The sequence below is a fragment of the Perissodus microlepis genome, chromosome 1, assembly GCF_051167445.1.
Source record: "Perissodus microlepis isolate ML-2025 ecotype Zambia chromosome 1, ASM5116744v1, whole genome shotgun sequence".
Lineage (NCBI taxonomy): Eukaryota > Metazoa > Chordata > Actinopteri > Cichliformes > Cichlidae > Perissodus > Perissodus microlepis.
In genome coordinates, this window is record NC_140461.1 from 35,040,933 (window position 1) to 35,062,447 (window position 21,515).

General features: G+C 44.4%; 1 protein-coding gene across 2 annotated transcripts in view; it reads right to left on the bottom strand.

The window, feature by feature from the left end:
- Window positions 1-1,470: 1,470 nt before the first annotated feature.
- crtc3 (CREB regulated transcription coactivator 3) overlaps window positions 1,471-21,515 on the bottom strand; it is a 42,881-nt gene continuing 22,836 nt past the window's right edge. Inside the window, exons 5-15 of one of the 2 annotated variants that reach the window (XM_084913818.1) lie at window positions 19,771-19,833; window positions 15,791-15,894; window positions 11,178-11,216; window positions 11,012-11,097; window positions 9,639-9,688; window positions 8,678-8,898; window positions 6,365-6,600; window positions 5,907-6,083; window positions 5,341-5,424; window positions 4,801-5,008; window positions 1,471-3,920 (exon numbers count right to left, since the gene is read on the bottom strand). In XM_084913818.1, coding sequence (XP_084769944.1) covers window positions 3,715-3,920; window positions 4,801-5,008; window positions 5,341-5,424; window positions 5,907-6,083; window positions 6,365-6,600; window positions 8,678-8,898; window positions 9,639-9,688; window positions 11,012-11,097; window positions 11,178-11,216; window positions 15,791-15,894; window positions 19,771-19,833 — 1,474 coding nt within the window. In that variant the 3' untranslated portion in view covers window positions 1,471-3,714. The remainder of the gene's footprint in view (window positions 3,921-4,800; window positions 5,009-5,340; window positions 5,425-5,906; window positions 6,084-6,364; window positions 6,601-8,677; window positions 8,899-9,638; window positions 9,689-11,011; window positions 11,098-11,177; window positions 11,217-15,790; window positions 15,895-19,770; window positions 19,834-21,515) is intronic. The other variant, XM_084913825.1, reaches the window with a different exon arrangement.

Genomic DNA, 21,515 nt, shown 5'->3' on the forward strand with positions numbered 1-21,515 from the left:
TACAGAGGAACAAACATTATCAAATTGTTACCATCTGACTTCAGCTTGGACGTATAAACACAGAGCAGCAGTGCTATTAAACACACATGAACAGGTCTATGTGCCGGCACTCGATCGAGTACTGTAGTCATCAGACACTCAAGAGTAACGTGACGCTATTGTGCTCATTCACAGCTTCATGTTTTTATTCTTGGACTCTGCTAGGAGGAGCTTTGCATGATTCACGGTTCAAAATCATCCTTTTTTTTTAATGTTATACCAGGACTTTGTGCAGTCGCGCAATTCACCATCATTTGAAACAAGCAGTCCTTTCTTAAACCTAAAGCTCTTTCCAGTGGCTGACCTTCATAACATAAAGACAACTGAGCGTGTTTTCAATGTGAGGATATCCTTGATGTCATGTGGAGCTAAAAGAAAAAAACCCTCAGAAACATAGATGACAGATTATATGCAACTTTGGTCATGTTTTACTTGATGCCAGCATCCACATCATTAGTTACACCAGTACTAGATTGGATCCCCTTTTGCATTCAGAACTGCCTCAAGTCTATGTGGCATAGTTTCAGCAAGTTGCTGGAAACATTCATCAGAGATTTGGATCACTACTGACACGACAGCATCACACAGTTGCTGCAGATTTTTGCACATCCATGATGTGTGTTCGACTGGATTAAAATGTAACTAAAAGGACAAGAAACTAGTTTGATGCATTTCAATTTTTGTGGCATGGCACAATATCCTGCAGGAAGCAGCTATCAGAAGGGATGGATATGAAAGGAGACAATAGTATTTATGTAGGCTGTGGTGTTTGATTGATTTAATTGGTAAAAAGGAGCCCGAAGTGTGTAAAGACAATGTCCTCCACACCGTTACAGCACCTGATCCACTGATACAAGACGGAGTCATGTTTTCATTTGTTTACATCAAATTCTGACCTCATCATCCAGATGTTGCAGCGCAAATTGAGACACATCAGGTGGATGATCATTTTTCCAACCATTTATCTTCCAATGTTTGGCGATCCCATGTAAATTGCAGCCTCAGCTCCCTGTTCTGATATGAAACAACCACACCGGGGACTGTTTCTAACAGCACATCTGCTCTAAGGGCTGACATGTTGTGCATTCAGAGCTACCAAATAACCCTTTCCATCAGTGTGAAACAGTTTTCCACTGACCTCTGACATCATGGTGTGTGGGGATGTGTACATTAATGCATAGAGGAAACTTGTAAATAAATAATCTGCATTTGAACCCTGACAGACACTAACAAAGTTAGCTGCAGTGATGCTGTTAGTTTGTGCAGCGCTTACAAACATCGGAACCAATCAAATCAGACGTCCCTTTAAGGGACTTGTCTCTTTACAGAGTACAGTTATATTGGTTTCAAGCGAGCGTGTGTTCGACTGTAAGTGTGAGGTACACCACACTGCTGCCATCTGGTGGCAGGAGCAGAAACGCCAGGACAACATTTAAACTTAATGCACAGTATAGAGTTTTATTGTTTATATTAAATCAGAAAGATAAGCACTATAACGTATGATACAAACCAATAAAATTTTATATCTTAGGGGAAAAAAAACTCAAATGACATTACAAAAAAAATAGTAACACTAGTGGACAAAAAACATTCTTTAAATAACAGAACTGTACATTTTCATACGCAACTAAAAAACAAAAAACAGAAAAACAGAAAAAAGTAAGACACCAAAAAGAAACAAATTAAATAGTGATGGAAAAGAACCACAGGCAGTCAGTACCAAACAGAGCTAAAGCTAAAGTCAGCTGACGCGGGAGGAAGGAAGTAAGGCAGCAGGAAACAGGCTGGGACGCGGGGAGGATCAGAGCGAAGAGAGGAGAAACTGCTGTGTGGTTCCTTCACTCACCGTCTTTACAGAGTTAACAAGAGAGAGCAAGTAGCTGAATATAAACTCTTTAGAAAACAACCTCAGTGTAACCCCAGCACCCCCCCTTCATTTTCATTTTGACAAATATAATGACACTGAATCTCTTTGACACACAGACAGAAGCCACAGTCCACACAGTGCAGGACACCTCCAGGTTCCTTTGCATCAATCACTGTAAACTCTCACGAGAGTCGCCACGCACCGTGGACGCCGGACGGATGTAATATCGCAATTTGTAGGAAACTCGAGCCCGCCCATCGAGTCAACCGGCGAGCCTTGTTACACTGCATAAAGTCCAAGTTGCACCTGTTCTACAGGTTTCTGAAACTCTTTGAAAAGTTGCATAGGTAAACGAGCAGGCAGCAAACGACAGCCTTCGATTTGACTACAACAAACACTAGAGGGCACCGAATGACTTTGATTCATTACATAATCGTCTGCAAATCTGAAAAACGTTTCACCCAGGAAACAAAAACTCATCTCGCATCAAAATTAAACTCGTGTTGCTTTTCTGCAACAACTGCATGTGTGCTATAGAAAGTCTTCAGTGATGGCTTCATTCTGTTTCTTTGGGTTTGCAGGTTTAAACAAAGAATCTACACAATGAGAATCAATTAGTGCAAAAGAGGTTAAATGCAACGTTACACCATGTCCGGAGTCCACGTGATCGAGAGCCCCCTGAACGACTCAGCAGCTTCAGCCACAGAGTGCTGGTGGAGGGAGGGGAGCTATGTACTGCTACAGAAGACAAACACGTAATTAACCCAGTAGCACAGCGCATGCCCCGCCCTCTTTTTTCTTGTCTTTTTTTAAAAAAGCGCCATTACAAGTCGGTACAAAATGTAAAATAAAATCATATGCAGTGAACGTACACATGAGCAAAAATGTGTCAGGCTCCTTTGAAGCAGATTCGGCCCAGAGCTGTGCGAGCTGTGCCAGACAGAAGTGCCAGGCCGCTCACATCTGACGCAGGAAAGATCCATCAAAAATGCAAATAAACAAAACGTCTCAGAATCGGACTTCTCCGATAGAAAATTCACAAATCTAAACTTTTTAGTAGCAATATCAAAATGTCCTCTTTGTAAACAGTTTGCCCTTTTTGTCGAGTGGGTAAATACATTCTAGTCACACTGATGCTGAGGCTTGTATATGAGTGTGTAAGCGTGTATTCACAAATCTGTGGCAAACATCTCAAAATCATCTGACGCTCAAATCCCTGTGAGCTGCACTTCTGTTGTTCAAGCAGCCACGGCTGACTTCACTGCAGAACAAAGTCGTGCAGGTGTTTGACTTCATCGCAGCTCCACTCATACGTTTGAAGAAACGTAAATTGCGTGCTGGCGTTCGCGTCGCCTTTTTGGAGCAGCGGCGGGGTTGCTATGGTGCGTAACCATGGTGACTGGCGCAGAGTGGGGTGGGGGTAGGGTGTTGTGAGCTGGTGATGAGTGAAAGGACGGGAGCACTCGAGCTCCTGTCGGACGTCCTCGAGGTTTTGAGTGTGGAGACGGGAGGGGCTGTGTGTGTGTGTGTGTGTGTGTATGTGTGTTGGGGCGGGGGGGCTCAAGCGTGCATGAGGGGAACGTTGCTCAGAGCAGGCATAAACAGTGTCTGTTCACAAGTCTCCTTCTTCCAAAGTGGGCATGACCGTGTGGGCGTGTTTCACATTTCATGAATCTTAGTGGCAGTGGATGCATGCACAGTGGCCCTACATGGATTGTTTGCATGCAGATTCAGATTTGTACACTATACACCGCTAATCTGTGTGTGTGTGAATGTGTGTTTCTTTAGACATGTGGTGCTCTTCACATTCAGAGTCTGTCACTGCGGAAAGTATCCTCCACAGACGGGTCCGGCAACACCATGTCGGGATCACTGAGCATGCTCAGTCCGTCCAGGCTGAGGGGCTCGATGCGCAGCTCGTCCTCCAACGGGAAGCCTACCTCTGAGTCAAAACATTCGGGCACCGTGGAGAGCGCACTGCTGATGTCCTTGGACAGACTGGGGTTGGAGTCGTCTGAGAGAGAGAAGCAGATAACGCCCAATGATCTCTTTGCTTCTTAGACCAAAAAGAAATAAAAAAGCACAAGAGCAGCACAGGTAAAAGTCACGTACATGAAAGTGAGTTCATCTCCCTTCAGTGAGAAACGTCAGCATGGCGCTCTCCTATTCTTTGCTTTCAATGAACACTGAAAATTCGAGGTCGCAGCTGTGTGACATTTACTAATGTCACTGCAGTTCAGCACAATCACTGCAGCTGTCTGAGGCTGCGCTGCATTAGCTCAACATCCACCAGCTCTCTGCAACACGGCAAACATCATAATACACAACATCCTGTGAAACAGGTGATTTCTAACACCCAAAACTGCACAGGCCAGTGGCTCATGTTAGCAAGCCAGAGACAGGTTAACAGATGGGAGGGGCTCCGTGATCCACCGAAAGCAGTAAAGACAGATGGAAAACGGGAGGTGCAGTAAAACAACTTGTGACCAGCAGAGGAGCTCTCAGCTGGGCCGTCCTGACAGACGAAGCTAGCTTTGCTAACGTGAATGAGCCAGATGTTGACTTTGTTTGAAAACAGTAGCACCAAAATGTGGCACCGCATCCAATCGAACAGCAGGCAGCCTGGTGAGGACTCCCTGTGCCAAACTCACTGACTGCTGTTAACTCAAACTAACAGCAACAGCCACAAAAGTAAGACTAATAACAATGTGACATCATAGCAAACAGTAAGGGTGACAAAAACAGGGCTGTGTAACTGGCTCAGATTCCTGCACCAGGATATCCAAACAGTCCAGCGTGTCAGGCAAACACTGACTGTTTGGTTTGTTTTACATACTCGCATGTTTATTTTTTTAATCCAGACATGACAGCGGCTCTCTCCCCGTCAGACTCACCAGTCAGTATGATGTTGGGCAGTCCTCCGCTGCAGTTTGAGTACAACATATTGGACCTCATGTGCATCTGGTCCTGGAGGCTGCTGTGGCTGCCACCCATCCCTGACTGAGCAGCCTGCGAGTAATAGAGGGAGGCGGACGACGGATCGAAGCAAGACCCCCCTGCTGTGGAGCTCATTGTGTTTTCCAACAGACCGAACTGATCCAACTAGCAGGCAGATGGTGGAGAGAAAAACAGAAAGAATCAAGGAGCTGAGATGGTGTCACGTTCACCCTGGCAGACTGTACCATGTACCACGTTTTCTCAGCACAAGAAAAACGTCACATCCTCCTGATCTGTCCTGTCAACACTGCACTCACTTTACTGTTGGTTTGATCTTTGTTTGAGGTTTCACACATACAGTCTGCAGGATTTTGTTTAGGAAAAATGTTCCCAGAAGATATTTCAATCTTTTAACAACTACAGACACTGGAATCTGTGTGTCAATAACCAAACACTCGAGGTTCTCATAGCACATCTGCAGGTTCAACAGTGGTCACCTGATAGGGGACCATCTTGTTCTGGCGATTACAGAACTGCGGCTCCATGAACGGGTCGCTGAAGAGAGCTGCCAAATTGTTGGGCTATCAGGGAGAAAACATTACAATGAGAAGGAAATCAGTTCATTTCATTCGTGATGATGCGTGCTGCCAAAACATATCAGACTTTATTATTATTACATATAATGTTGCTTCAGTCACTTTAACCGTAACCACAGGAAAGGACAAAAAGCTAAAACAGAATGAAACTAAAGGAGGCTTTGTGTGTCTGCTTCTGAACACATCTGCATAAAAATGATCGCATATGAAGTGCTGACTGACAAATCCAACTACAGCCTCAGTGTTGCACTGGCTTGTTTGTTGTTCAGACTCCATAATAAGATATAAAGGCTCAGCCTTGTCTGTTACAGTTCAAATGCTGAAGCAAAAATGTATGAAAATCAATAATACGCTGCAAACACTGTTGTTTAGTGACATGACTGTGTGTCCCCGCGTGTGCATGCTAACCATTCTGCACACACACACACACAGACACACACAGACAGACAAAGACGCTCTTCACTCACTTGGCTCATGTTGAAGTCTAGTGGAATGCTCTGAAGCGGAGAGATGGGCTGCTGCTGCTGCTGCTGCTGCTGCTGCTGGCGTTGGCGGCCCTGGTCCACTACATGCTGGGGTTGTTGGTAGAGCGGATAGGGCGGAGGAGGCTCCCTTGGCATATTGCTGGTATCCAAAGCAACTCCCTATCCACAACAGAGAAACCCAGCAGGAGTCACTAAAGTCCAATAAAGACCTGAAGCTCATTCAGTCTGACTGTAGTGTCATTACTTCATTACTCTGAACAATGACACCAGCGTGTTTTCTGCGATGTAAATGAGTAACTTGGAGGAAATGCTTTGCTTTGTTATGCGTACGTTGAATTTTGGATCCTTCTTTGTGACAGCAGTCGTTCACACAGTGAAATAACTCCTTTTTCTGGTGTTTCCCTCTCGTCAGGGGAAACCTGTGTGTGAGGTGAGTGTACCTGCGTGATGGGGGACAGCGAGGGCGACATGGTCGGAGACAGCTGCTTGGCCAGACCCCTGCGCTGCTCGGCCCCAGGAGACAGGGTGAGGGGGCTGATGGGAGCTGGCCTTCGCCGGGGGGAGTTGCTGGACAGGCGCAGGGACGAGTTGATGGAGGGATTGCTGAGCGAAGACTGCAGCTGACAGTTGTTGAGGGAAGCCTGGATTGAAGGATTGCTCAAAGAGGAGGAGAGACCTGCAGGGAGAGAAAACACAGCAACACAGGGACTCAATCACACGAGCTTCAGACCCAGCACGGTGTAAACGAGGAGAGTATGTGGTACTGCTGATGTATTTTTTTCCAGAATACTCTCCAGGCCCCGACTCACAACACTAGACTTTATTGTGTGACTGGGAAGGGAGAGAAAGATGGCGAGCAGAGGAAAGGAAAATGAGAGGACAGAGGGAAACTGAGGGGAAAGAAAAGGGCTGATTGTAGCGAACCGAAAGAGGGTCAAAGTTTCTCTGTCACTTTGGTGTTCGGCCAAGCTGAACTGTATCCAACGAGGGAGCCCAAACACACACGCGCACACGCAACATACACAGACATTTATGGGCGTGACCAGGCAGCAGAGTTCACAGTGGGAGCTCTGAGACAGAGAGAGCCTTTAATGAGTTACTAACAACGTATGGCTGGCAGAGACATCGAGCTGGAGCTCGCTCAAAGTGCTGGAGCTCGGCTTCCTAAGTTAAAGGGACAGCTCGAGCCCCAAATTCATGTATTTTCCCCATCAGCACTGTTATTCACCTGTCCAGACTGTTTCAGCGTAAAGTCCTAAAAGTCAAAGAAAAATCTATCAAAAGCACGTGTTACTCACTCCAAGTATGCCACAACTAAATGTTGCAAGGACAAGTGGAAGCAGCAGTGCTGTGTTAAACTGAGCTCCCACAGAATCACTGCTGTGATGTGTTTTATGAATAATTCAGGCAGACTCACATCTTTGGTCTTAGATCAGTCACAACTCAATATTATTGGAACGTCCCAGACATGTTTGAGGTGTGCGGGCCAGAGATTGTCCGCGGTGATGTCATGTGATGAAAGGGGGTGCACTTTGAGTTTGCGCTATCAGGCAAGAGGAGCAACAGAAGGGGAGGCAGGCACCCAGGTATCTGTGAGGTTTTCCCTGGTGTGTGTGTCCTGTGTTTGTGTGTAAACAAGTATTTGTTTGTAATTTACTCATTTCCACGTGGTCAAAATGAGTCTTTATCACATGTGGACTGTTGATTTAGCACCATGGCTACGACGGGTGCAAGAGAGGCACGGCTGCTCCACAGTGACCACAACTGCACAAACAGCTGTTAATTTGTGATTGGGTTTTTTACAGAAATAAAGCTTTGTATTTTTTTTAAATAAACTCCCATAATGACTTGCATATTAAAAAAAACTTTGGGTGTTTTTTTAATTGGGGAGTGACAGTAACGGTGTTCTGAAAAAACATCCTACCCAATGTTTCTGCGCAGAAGCGGCGCATGCGCACAACACCAACGCCGAATTAACTTCTTTTTCTCTCACCCATTCGGAATACTTCTTAAGGTTATGGTTAGGGTTATGGGTAGGGGTAGGGTTAGGTTTAGTCGCAAGTCACCGTCAAATTATAACATGGGTAGGACGTTTTGTCAGAGTAGGATGGTTTCTCAGAACAGGCAGCGAGACAGAGCGAGTGAGTGAGAGAGATAGAGAGAGTTTTTAGATGTGGGAGATTTGTGACGTTTAGTGTGGAGTGTTTACTTAGTGTGTTGTCTTGTGTAGTTGTTCTGTTGTGTAGTCGTTTTGTTTTGTGTGTCAGTGAGGGCACTAATGAATGTCACAGAGGCACATTTGCAATGTAAACACTGTCACTAAGTAGAAAACCAGCGGAGTGATACACCTCCTGTTGTCAGGCCTGCAGGTTTATCCCTGTGCTGTTCTGTCTTTTGGTGGACAAACTTTTTTTTTTTACTGACACACATCATTTGTGGGGCATCTTATTGCGACACCTGATTGTTCTCTCATTTTAGCTTTAGTAATACTTTTAAATGGTTGTAGAAAATGAAAAACCAGCAGGTGTATTGGCTGCATTTTTAGATAAATAGTTGTATATGTTTACAAAATGAACAATTTATATTTACCCAGCATGTCTGTGTCATATGTAACCACCTGCATATGTGTTTGGGGGAAAAAAGGCTTTGATTTTGCCACCCCATTTGATTTCTTTGTCACCCTCATGCCACCCTAAGAAAATTTCTCTAGATCCGCCCCTGCTCACACACACACACACACACACACACACAACCTTGTGAGTTGCCGATACCCAGGTGCATCATTGCAGCTGGCAGGTTTCCGGTGCTGCTGCCCCCGCTGATGTTGGGGTACCCGATGTTGTCATCAGGGTCCAGCGGCGTGGAGAGCGGGGAGGGAAACTGCAGGTTGCTGAGGTCTGGCAGGGAGCCCCCGGTACTCAACGAGCCCTGGTAGTGGGACAGCCCGGGGTTCTGCTCTGGAGATGGGAATATGCTGTAGGAAAGGCAGACAGAACACTGATTCAACACCGCGCCGCTGACCACAAACCATTCGGATTAAAGTAACGAACGCGACTAATTGAAAAGCACTCTCTTCTGTTCCCCACCCACTCTCTGCTTCTTCAATTATTTCCAAATAATAGCATATGGGCAGCAACTGTGCCTCGTCTGTCCCCAGACTATAAAGCAAATGCTCGCCTCCATAAACAGAGCAGCTCGGCACCTGGTACTCAGTGTTCTGCCTTTCTTATTTCCATGTTCAACTGGGGCAAGTCTATGAACGCTCTGCAGAAGCTGTTACTGCATTCTGTATCATGAAAAGAGAAGCTCTAGGTCTTAGCTGTCTCACACGGTACCACAAGGCTGCTGCTAATACATTCCTGGCAAAAATGGAGATTCACGACACCGGAGGTGGTTCGTGGTGGAAGGAAAATAGTGTCAACAAAACACGGTTAAACAATGCCAATGGCATGTGATTGTCGTAACAACACTCTTCCTCTTACTTCTAAAGGTTAAAGGTGTAAAGGACGTCCTGTTTGAAGCAGTGGGAATGCGTGGCATTTCATTTCTAGCATTCCTTTGTTTCCTTATATCAGCTGCAGTTGTTACTGCCCATGGAAAACACCCACAGCTTATTTTAAATGATGGACCGGGGCGATGATACGACACGGGCAGGTCAGTTATGACCACAGGAAAACAGCAGAAAACACACACAGTGACCCTGCTCAGACTCACTTGATTCCAGGCACTTCACAGGATTTAGGCCTTGAGGCCAGAGACTGGACCTGAAACAGAAACAGGAAAACTATGATACACGCAAAACATAACTGAGACATAAAGCAACGAAAACCCTGAACATGCATTTACACTTCTTGAAACAACAATTCTGCATTTTGATTTTATGCTAAAATTATTTCAAGGTTGCATCAAAGACAACCTAGTGTGCTAAAAAGAGGCAACGCAACAGCAGCCAGTGACCGTAGTCAGGGCTAGGCCACGCGGTGCGTTTGACTGAGCATGAAAGATCAGCAATTAGGCAACATTTAAAATGTTAACAACATGGAGATGTTGGAGCCTCCCGTTCATGTCAGAGCATGTTCACAGCATTTACAGCTTCAATTAGAGGTTGAAACAGAACTGCCATGAGAGAGAGGAAGAGGAGAAAAAGTCCTGCAGCGGTGTCAAGATGTGCTAAACTGTGGCTTCTTTACTTCCCAGCCACTCTGTGGGCCGTGCACCACCAAAGGGAGCATCAAACCATTTATAGGCTGCACTTGATGAGCAGCGATGAAGAACTTTGTTTAGAAACTGCATCTTGGAAATGATGAACACTTAAACACGCATCCATGTGCACAAGTTAAAAACACGAACACTACCGCCAGGCAGCAGAAAAAGCTCACCATTATTTCACTTTTCTACTACCGCTTATTGCTCATGCACATGTTACTATTCCAGAGAAATGATTTCAACAAACACTTAGAGAATAAAAGCAGTAAAATAAGGATCGCTCAGGCATCAAAACCAGAGCATCTGTGCTGAGAGCGGCTCTTTGCATCAGCACAGCGTATTCATCCAATAATGAGCAGAAATCCCCCTGAATACCAAGAATTGAGCAAAAAGAATGGGGACATTAATCACTGAGCAATGGGTGGTCATAACATTTGAGAATGCTGTGATCAGACAGACAGTGTTCTGACTGAAGGTCCACATTTAAAACACACACAGTGTGCAAAAGTAAATGTCACACATGCAACTGTGTTATGTGCAAATGTGCAGCTGGTGACTCGAGGGGTTAGAAAGACCACCATACTCTCTGTGTATTTAAATCATTTCTTGTTCCTTTGTGAATTTCAACATTCCCGATTCCATATATTTGCCTCTCACATTTCTGGCTGCTAACGATCAGACAGGAAGGACTGGTTTGACCTGCAGTCTCTCCTGAGCCACGGCAGGAATCCATGGTGTCACGATCACCTACGCTGCCACAGGCAAATGCTGTTGGTCCCATTTTCAAGTTTGTTTTTATCAGCATAGAAAGAATGCAACCAGACGTGCAGGGATGAAGCCAGCCTGTGGTCAGTGATGTAAAAAGAGAGCAAACTTCTCACCTTCTTGGCCTGCCACAGCTGCTTGGGTAGAGGCTTACTGACACCTATGAGGTTCTCCTCGTTAGGGATGGTGGGGAAGGAGAAGACTGCAGAGAGAAAGGCGCACGTTCATTCACACATGTTTCCTAATGTCAAGTATAATATGGTGCAATGTGGTGCAACTCACCGTCTCCTGAGCCGTCCACCTCGGCCTCATTTACACTCGCTGCACACCAGCCTCCATCAGAAGCAAACAAACAGGAAGCAGAGTGCGAGTGGCGTGATCGACGAAGAAAGACACAGAAAACAAAGGCGGAGGAACGTTAGAGGATATTCTATATTAACCAGCTGTTTGAATAATCCCAGCACGCCTGATGCTCTCATTAGCCTCTCTGACAGTAACAGGCCCTCTGGCATTCTGCAATTACTGTGCAGTTTCAACAACAACAGCTGGGCATCTGGCATCGTGTTATTAATCAGAGAGGGCGAAGAAAAGTTGGGAGAGGACTGTTGTTTTCTCATGCCTCAAAGATGCTTTCTACTCCTCCAGACTTAACAGCAGATCCACATGCCTGTGTCTCGTCCACCCAGCGTTTCTCTTTTCTCTGCCCAAGTCGTCGTGTGGGCAACACCACTTCCTGTGAAACACTTCTGTTGCTTATTAGGAAAATAGTTTTTGTTTCTCTCGTTTTCTCCTTCAGAGCTCATCATGGATCAAACTTGAGTTTAGGTCATTGTTTACGACTGCTATTATAGAAGTTTAAGGGCTGAAAATCTGGAATTTATGTCAATGCTACTTTGGCACAGACACTTCCCAAATTGAAGCCGGCTCGCCCCGGCAGGCTTATGCCCCCCACTACACCAGAGCAACTGCTCAGGCAGAGCTCAAGCATCACAATCAAGAGCCCAAGGCACTGACTTTGCCTCCAAACTGCACCAGCTTCCAATGGGATGCACTGGTCTAATACATGGAGGCAGCATCTGAAATCCACAGAACACAAAGGCTCCACAAACCTGTGACCACAGGTTAGAAGTGCTCAATCATCCAGGTAAGTAAATCCCTAAAGGTTGATTCTGTTCATCTGGACATAGTGGGAGTGGGAGAAGTGTTTGTCACTCATCTTTTTATAATGCTGTGATTGCAGCCCAGCTCTCTGTGAATGGTACTCATGGCCGTTGATCAGTGGTTGTTGATCAATGGCCATGATAATCTGCATATTAATGATCAAGGAACTGACCTCCATTGTTCCCTCAGTGGTGCTACTTTCAGTCATTGTGCAAATGTAGTGTTTATCATGTTGGGGAAACCTGCAGTCAGCTGAGACTGAAGAAGTCACCTGATGATGACGAAACGTTTCTCCCACTGAAAACGTCCAGAATCAACCTTTGGGACAAGTCAGAAGTGTTTTGGTTTCATTGGATTTAGACCATATCAGTGCATGTAGTGTGAAGCATAAATCCAATAAAACCTTTAAAGTATAATTGTAATTTGCTTCGAGGACAGATGTTTTCAAAGACTTTTCAGGATCTCCACAGCCCGACTCCTTCCATGCTCTCATTCTCTCTGAGGCCCATTCAAATTGAGAGACAGCATTCAGATGGAGCAATGAGACAAGACAAGCGTCTGGCATCGTTACATTTCCCCTTTAAAGGTTGTCGAGTCCCCGTAGCTCAATGCTGCAACTAGGACGGAAACGGGACAACTGGCATGGAAAATGGTTGGGCTGGTGTCCCTGGCTCGGATCAGGCCGTGCAATGCTCTCAGTATGGGTGTTGTAAATGCTCAGGATTAAGAAAAAACACTAGTGTCTACTGCCACAGCATAGCAGCAATCAGAGCCCTGTCAGCTGCACAGACTGCTCCTTTTCTACTGACAACAACAGAAACGAAATCTCACGATTAGAGACTGCAGCTGAACTGATCTGTCCAAAGTGTTTCCACCTATTCCTCCAGTGTGACTCATAGCTGTAATTTCTAGTTAGATGCTTCTTTAATCAGCCAGGGCTTAACACCACTCTAAGTCCGCCGAAGCCTTGAGAGGTGTCAACGAGGCCCTGGAGCCTCACAGCTCTGTGCGCTCGTGCAGGAGGCCATGACACCAGGCTGCTCCATCTCAAGGCCTCTTTCAGAGGAAATGACACAGAGCCTGTGGGTCATGTGCAGCATGTATTTTACATTTACAACAGGCTGTGAGCGCAGACTGCACTGTGCATAGTCCCCCACAGACTTCTTAGTTCATGTTGGAGAAACAGAATTAGCTCTTTGCAGATACAGTTATCTGCACAGACCATCCAAGAAGTCTGTGCTTCAGGTTTGGTGCGTAAGGCTGTAATATTTTACTCAGTGTGCTGTGTGTCCACTTCATGGATGCAGTTTGCTAACAACAGTTGGTAACTCAGTACTCCACCCACTGATCAACGGCCAATATGCTATAAACACAAAAACTAATGGGTCACAGTGGCTACGTCCATCTAGGATCCACGGGTAGCCACTCCCATCAGTGCATGTGAGCCGTAACTAACATACAGGCAAAAGCAACCCTGTGTGCATAAATGAAGCTCTTTCTTGGGTTAGATCTTGAGGCAATATCCTGTTTGAATGTGTTGTCTAAACAGAAGGAGTAGGAATCCACTGCAGGAGCACTTCTGTTCCACACTTCATCAGCACTGAGATAACAAAGAAGCACAAAGTGAAGGACTAACGAGTGCAGAGAGGAGGACGATCAGCTCTTTGACTCTGAGTCGACTCTCTCTCTTTGGCTCAGCTACAGACGTATAAACAGACTGTTTTAAACCACAAAGGGCTGATGGTGAGTTGTGTAACTGAGCCTAGAGTGGCTTACTGGCCTGAAATGCAGCTGGTTGGACTGTGTTCTCTGTTAATAAATGACCAGGGGAACAGAAACACAAACATCATAAACTAGCATGATTACAATGAAATGAGCCCAGTATAGGAGCGGTCTGCTTACTCTATATGACTAAAACACATCAGCTCTGTATTGCAGTGATCCAGCTTTCTACTCTGAAGTGTAACACATTGGCTAAGTTTCTGAGGCTAAATCCACGAGTGGGTTGTAATTAGTCTCGCTGGACTGTTTCCTGGCCTGTTGGTGGGGTGTTTCACACTGTTATTCCTCAGATTCTTTCATGTGATGGTTCCTGTTAGATTTAGGACCTGATTAAGTGGCTCAGGGCAGAATAAAAACCTCTGTTGGCACCAAAAAGCAGGCACACAAACAGGTTAGCGATGGAACCTGCTGATTAATTCAGCTTGGACTTTCTGACTTGCTCAGATTTACAGGAGGACGAGGTCACTGCTGCTGTTTGTGGCATCATTTAGCCCCGTGTCCGTCATTGCAGCAATCATTGTTAGAACAAGCACAAGGCTGTAAGATCCATTCCTTCAGTCTTTAACGACTGCTCCCTCTGAACCAAGCCCTGCATATTTCTGCTCCTCAACACTGCTGTTTTAATGCATCCGAGCTGATTTGAAAGGTCAGAGAGAGGGGACGCATACAGGCAACAGTGTGTACTTCTCAAGTCATTTAAACACAGTCGGTCAGAATCTGACTAATGCTCTGTGTTTTTCTACACATCCGACAGGTCAGCTGTTAAAGACAGATTCCAGGTTTACATCCCGTCCTCTGGTTGGGAATATAAAGCAGCCTCACTCTGGATGAATCCTGCACTCCATCTCAGCTGTCAGGATTTGGAGAACAGCATTTCTCAGTGGCTGACAGAAGATTTGACCCAAAAACACAGCGATTCTCCTTCTGTACACTCTCCTTGGTCGTTTGCTTTTGTCCCCCTGTTATGCACAGCTCGTGGTAGCTCGTGTTGATCATTACTGAAATGACTCGGTCACCTCTTTTCTCATAAATTGGTGATTTACTCTTAGATCACCTGCAAAACCTTCCACTTCCTGTGGCACTTTTCAGCTGTTGTGGGATTATGCTAATCCGGCCTGCTTAGCAGCGCTGTGTTAGACGTTAATTCACAAATTCTGCTTGAACTAAAATTAGCTGGTGGGGCAGACCGTGGCTTCAAATGAGCCTGAATATGTGTTTTAAGACACAAAGCTGGGAAGTTTAAAGATGTTCAAACAGAGAGTTCAACAAATGTATTAGTCCAGGTTTACACCACAGGTACCGTAACATAACAGTACTGCTAATCAACAAAACCATTTTTATGTTTGTGTCATGGTTAATCCATCTGCATGTGCAAGTTCTTTAATCAAAATGATATTTTAACACTAGAATATAATGTTGTTAAACATGGGTATTGAGTTAAGGAAATTATTTTGTTTTAAACATATTTTCCAAAAGTGTGTTTTCCTATTTTTACAACAGACGGTCTCATAAATCTGTTAAGCACTGTACTTCCATATCACACCTGTGCAACCAAATGCAACACCATCTTGTTTGCTTGTAGCTTAAAGTGAATCGGGTGACTCACTCTGCACAGAAGTTACAAACTCACGGTGAAGCACAGACGCACAAAACCCACGGAGTGAAGAGGAGACATTTTCTGGTTTGTTTGCGTCTCTCTTCAGGCAAACTGAGGCCTGATGATGTCAGGTTCTTTGATGGCCAATAAGAGCAAAGTAACTGCTGTGAACATAGGTAATATTTACAGGAATAAGACTGCTTTAAACTCCAAATGTCTTTTTAATTTTGCAACTTAAAGGCATGTCTTAATGATGGAGATGAATTGCAGGTCTTCTTAAGTCAAACCCTAACTTACAACACTAAACACTGTCAAAAGGGACGCATAGAAAGTGCTCTCTGAATGATACTCTCACCATTGCGCTGTGGGGGTCCTCTACCCATCTGCTGGTTCATGCCAAATGGGTCCTGAGGGTTTGGGTTCATAGCACTTGTATGAAGAGCAGAGTCTGAGTTGGTTCTGTGTAGGAGGAAGAGGAGGAGGAAGAAATTATGGTGTGTATTCCAGCACCCTGGACAGAGGCAGAAGGTTTCTGAGGGCTGTAAGGTCAGTGAATCATTCCTGCTCTGGCTGCACATGGGCCACATTCATCTGCAGGCTCCCGCTGACCTTACACATAAACACCCTCACAGCACTCAGCTCAATCTTTAGCAGGACATCGTAACATAATCACCTTAAACCCTGAACGAGACACAGGGAACTCCATGCAATGGTTAAGATTAATATGAATGTTATAACAATCCAATTTCATCTGATTATTTGATTTGAAGCTGCGCTTTTCTTGGCGGTAGATGCCCAATCCAACATTTCACACACATATGTTCACCTTTCACTTGAAGCAATCTCTGAACATACACACATGAGCCAGCCCACACACAGCATCTTCGTCTTGCAGCGCTTCAGCTGAGAGCTTTCTTTAGTGCGCTCCATTAAGCCTAAATAGCTGCTTTTGTGCATCACAATGTAGAAAAGTGTTGTAATCACACTTATACTGTGAATGTGTGTGTGAATGGGTGGGTGACTGGATGTGTAGAGCGCTTTGGGGTCCTTAGGGACTAGTAAAGTGCTATACAAATACAGGCCATTTACCATTTATACTTGATCCAGTTTAAGCTTTTAAAGCTGCCAGATTTTATTCCAAGTCTGCTTTGTACCATCCATTACTGTAGGCTGAGGCAGGCGAGGGGGAAGTACGTTTGATTATTGAGCACATCGAAATGAAGCTAATGCATCTACACACTTTGGCTGTAAATATAAATCTGTGCTGTGATTTGAAATAAAATAACAGAGACACATCAAAATGACCATTTTCTTCACTGTGCCAATTATAATGATGACTAGGGCTGGGCGATACATCGAGTTTTTTCAATATATCGATATATTTTCATACGAGATAAGAGATGTGACAATATCGTTTATATCAATAGCGTCTATGTAACGTTCTAATTATAAGTTTGCTTCTTGTCCACTTTTGTCTCTACGCTGCGTTACTCCGCCTCCCCCATCGCTTCACCTGCAAGCAACGACTAGAGCTATCAAAGAGGAGCTGGTCAAAACAAACAAAACATTTGGAAATTACTACTTTAGTCCTGGCAGCGTTAATCTCATTAAAATGACGTTAACGCGGCAAATCTCCGTTAACGAGTTACCGCGGATCGCCCCGTGCGTGGGGCTGCACGGCGTCAATGCCTTAATGAGCTAACCGCGCTAACGCCATGCAGCCCCACGCACGGGGCTTATGTATGAATTCTAGTTGTGCTCACTGATATCGAACCGATTTTCTGTGGTACACGGCGCTCAAAAATCTGTGAAAAATGTTTTAGTACGACTTTGCTAAGCTACAAGGCCGCACCGCTTGATGGATTGTCGGAGCATTACGGCTATTGTAGGCAGGAGCCTCGCGGAGTGATACGTACTGTGCTTCAACGTAATATTACCGTACTGTGTGTGTATAAGGACCATAAATGGCACCTGTTCAGAGACACGGTTACAAAGAGGATTTCAAACTCCAGGCTGTCAGTCACGCAGTAGAAGTTGGGAACAGAGCAGCTGTGAAATCTGTCTTTGTTATTATGCTCAGCGTCTGTTAGTTTACATTTTGACTGCACAATTGTGAGCTTTTTGTTATGCACAAAAACAACATTGGTTTATTTTATTTATGGAGCATTATTATTAAATGCTGATAATTTATTTCTGAGTAATTTTTGCACGTACATCTGCGCTGTATGTTAATAAAAGTGTCTGTGTGAGATCTGGGACACAGCTTTGACTAAGAGCTCTCTCTTTGTTCTTACTTTAAGAAATATGGAGAGATATATATCGTATATCGCCATCCAGCTAAAGATCGAGATATGAATTTTGGGTCATATCGCCCAGTCCTAATGATCACTGACTTTATGGTAAATGGTAAATGGCCAGTATTTGTATAGCGCTTTACTAGGTCCCTAAGGACCCCAAAGCACTTTACACATCCAGTCATCCACCCATTCACACACACATTCACATTACACACAGTAATACATTCTAAGTTAGGAAATTGCCTTTAAACAACAGTTAAACAAGCACAGGGTGGAGACTCTGTGATCTGCCCCCATTCATAGCAAACAGGTGCATTTACAAACATTTTGATTGCAAATTTAGAAAAAAAATCTAAAACATTGAATTATCTTCAAAGCATTTAAAATTCAGACATGTCATTTTCATTTTTCCCCTGTTGCAGGAGATCCAGATCCAGACTTCTGCACTCAGTACTCATCAAATGTGGTCGTGTGTTCAGTCTTTAAGTCAGATTTAAACCCTTTCACAGCTGACGTTATTACAGTTAACTGACTCATTGAAGCTGCCTTTTACTTACAAAACTAAAATAAAATCAAAGTATTGAGTAAGTGTCCTCATTTTTATACATTAAAAAAAACAAACTGCAACGTCCTTGCTACTGTGATTGTGATATTTGCAATTTATTTCCATATTTGGCGGCCAACTGCAGCAACCAAGTGTTCATTCATAGACTGAGAGTGCGTCACAGTCTGGACAACCATTTTTATTCACAAGGCAATCGCACAAATCTCATAATGGGAGGCAACCTGTCTCCAAACAATCGTGATCCAGCTTCAGCTGGTTACAGTTATTCTCAGACTGGTGAAGGTGTGCAAAAAAACTGCCATCTCATTTACAAATGCAGACGGATTGCCAACACGTCGTGATCAATCTGCCAAAAAACCCCAAAGAAAAACAAGTTGATTGACTGATTGATCCAATTTAATGTTGTTGTCATAGTAACAGAAAGACTGTTTTCTGATAATCCGCAGGTGCAAACTTAAAAATGTGTATTTTAGACACAAACTATTCTCCGTGGTGACGACCTGGAGGCTGATACTCAAAGTTGGTTATGGAAAAATATCATGCTGAATGAAGATGGGAACGCCACATTGGAGTTGGTATAAAATTGATCTGGTGCCATTTTACGAGTGTATGTGCGCAGATATTTCACATATCCCATCCAGTCTGTACCTCGAGAGCTGCAACTCGGTGTTTCACAGAAGCCGACAGTCACAGCGAGGTAATACTTGTAGAAAGCACTCAAGCACTTTGCAATGTGTGCCATTTCATTCTTTTCTACATATTCCACTTGTGTGTTTTTAATCCTGTTCTCTTATAATAAGAAATCCAATCAGACAAACAGTAAAGAAGAATGGTGCTGAGGAAACCGCTGCTCCCCGCAACAATCGGGTACAGTGCAGCTGTTGGTTTGTTATTGCTTTGGTCACATTGTGTTGGTCCAGAGCTGTGAAAGAGATTAAGATCAGACCACATTTTATGAGTAATCAATGCAGAACTCGCTTTAATTCCAACATGTTCTCAACCTTTTCCTGCAACTGCCGCCAACACAAACTGACTCCAGAAAAATCAGAGAACCCAAAGACAATACAACATTTCAGAGATGATGTAAAAAGGCTGAGTCAGAAAATGTGAGTAAGGGACCTTGATGTTAGACTGCAAAGAGGCCACGAGTCCTAAAGCTGGTTAGTGAGTACCTAATGTTACAGACTGAAAACAGGAGTGGAAAGCTACAAAGAAATGAGTGATAAGACTCTGGAGCTGAGACTCGGGTCCTCTATTCCAGTGCTTCAAAGGAAGAAAGAAGAAGGGGATTATTGAGATGTTACAAATCAGGCAGAGATTTACAACAGATAGAAACCAGGACACGATGTAGACAAGACAGATTGCAAAAAGACAAAGAACAGAATTGTTTGCCACTGTAAGCGAGGGATAAGGCAGGCCGAGCGAAAGAGGGGAAAAAGACTGAGAAAGAGAGGGATGGGGTCAAGGGGTCACCTGTTGAGTTGTGATATTAATCTAAACCCCGGCCGTTTTTCCTCAGTCCATGGCTGCTGTTCCCTTCGAAGACAGACAGAGGAAAAGCATGACAGACACATTTAATGGGTAAAAGCAGAGACCCCTGGCTCCAGCCTTAAAGTTCTGCAAGAGGAGAAAATATCCCTGTAAAAAATGTGACATATTTGCATTGGCATACACATGGAAAGAAGAAAGACCTCGGAAAATACTCAACACCCAGCACAATAGTGCTTTATTTCGGAGGAAAATGGAAAGAGGGGATAAATTCAAAACAGGCTGAAGACTGATGGGAAGGAAAAATGAAGACAAAGACAAGAAGCAAGCTAGGTTTATAAACCTCTCACACGTGCAACCAGCACTCTGAGGAAACGACGAGAAACAGAGTCGTCAAAGCCTGAAACGATGGAGTGGGAACGCTGACTGAGTGGATTTTGTCCTAAAGCGCTCATCAAAAAGGGTCCTGACTTCTACGTAAAAGGACGTAGTAACAGTTTGTTTTTCTCCAACTGGCACAGCTACTCTTCTAAAAATACTAAACTGTGATGGAAAGAACTAAAAACTAAAAATAAATAAATAATAAACTAGACCACCCTCTCTCCAGTCATGCCGGCTGGGATGTTTGTGGAATGCTTTCTTAGCGTTATATAGTGGTGCAACGGATCACGGTTGATCCGTAATCCGAACCGATCCCACTCCACGGTTCGGCACGCACGTGATCCGAAGATTCGAAAAAGAAACAAAAAAAATATGTGTATGGTGGTCAGTCTGTCAAGCGGTAGTTATGGTCAGCGCTAGCGGTCCAAGTGGAGGAGCAGAGGAGTTTGCGGTATTTAAGTAGCCCTTTGCTGCCCAATCCGACCGGGCTAAAGCTATTACAGAAGCTACTGGGGTGTTTAGCTGCAGACGGGAGGCCGTATTCTGTTGTGCAAAACAAGGGGTTTAAACTGTGATGAACGTGCTTGAGCCACGCTATGATATCCTGTTGCACGTCCACTTCAGTGACAAGATCGCTCCAGGCATGTGTGAGCAGGAAAAGTTTAAAGTTATGGCTGAACTGTCACAGGCATCTTCTGTTGCCCTAACTACAAATGGGTGGACCTCCAGGGCAATGGAAAGCTACGTGACCGTGACCGCTTGTTATATCACAGCGGAGTGGTAGATACAAAGCCCTGCACTGCCCTATAGATTACATTAGATTAGATGAAACTTTATTTATCCCTCGGGTGGGTTCCTCCAGGAAATTCTGCAACAGAAGTTGCAGAATGTGAGCAGAAATATACCATATTTACACATATATAAATACAGAGAATACAAAAGGGATAAATAGAATAAACAGGAATAAGAATACAAGGGAACGGCACATTTCAAGTATTGTGAGTCTATTACACCGTTGGATATTAACAAAAACTATTGCACAGTGAAAAGGCACTACAGCTTACTTGTTCCCCCCTCCTCTGTCCCCGTTTCCCCTCCCAGTTTGATGGCGTGTGGGACAAAGGAGTTTTTAAGTCTGCTGGTTCTTGACTTTGGGAGAAGCAACCTGTCACTGAACAGACTCCTCTGGTTGTTTATGGCCGTGTGCAGAGGATGCCCAGCATGGTCCATAATGTCCATATTGCACCTTAATATATTTTTATATAAGTGCGTGGAATGAGTCTTGAATTTAATGTTTTTTAATAGGCAAAAACTACTTAAATGAGTAAATGGCGAGTCAAATTTTTGTC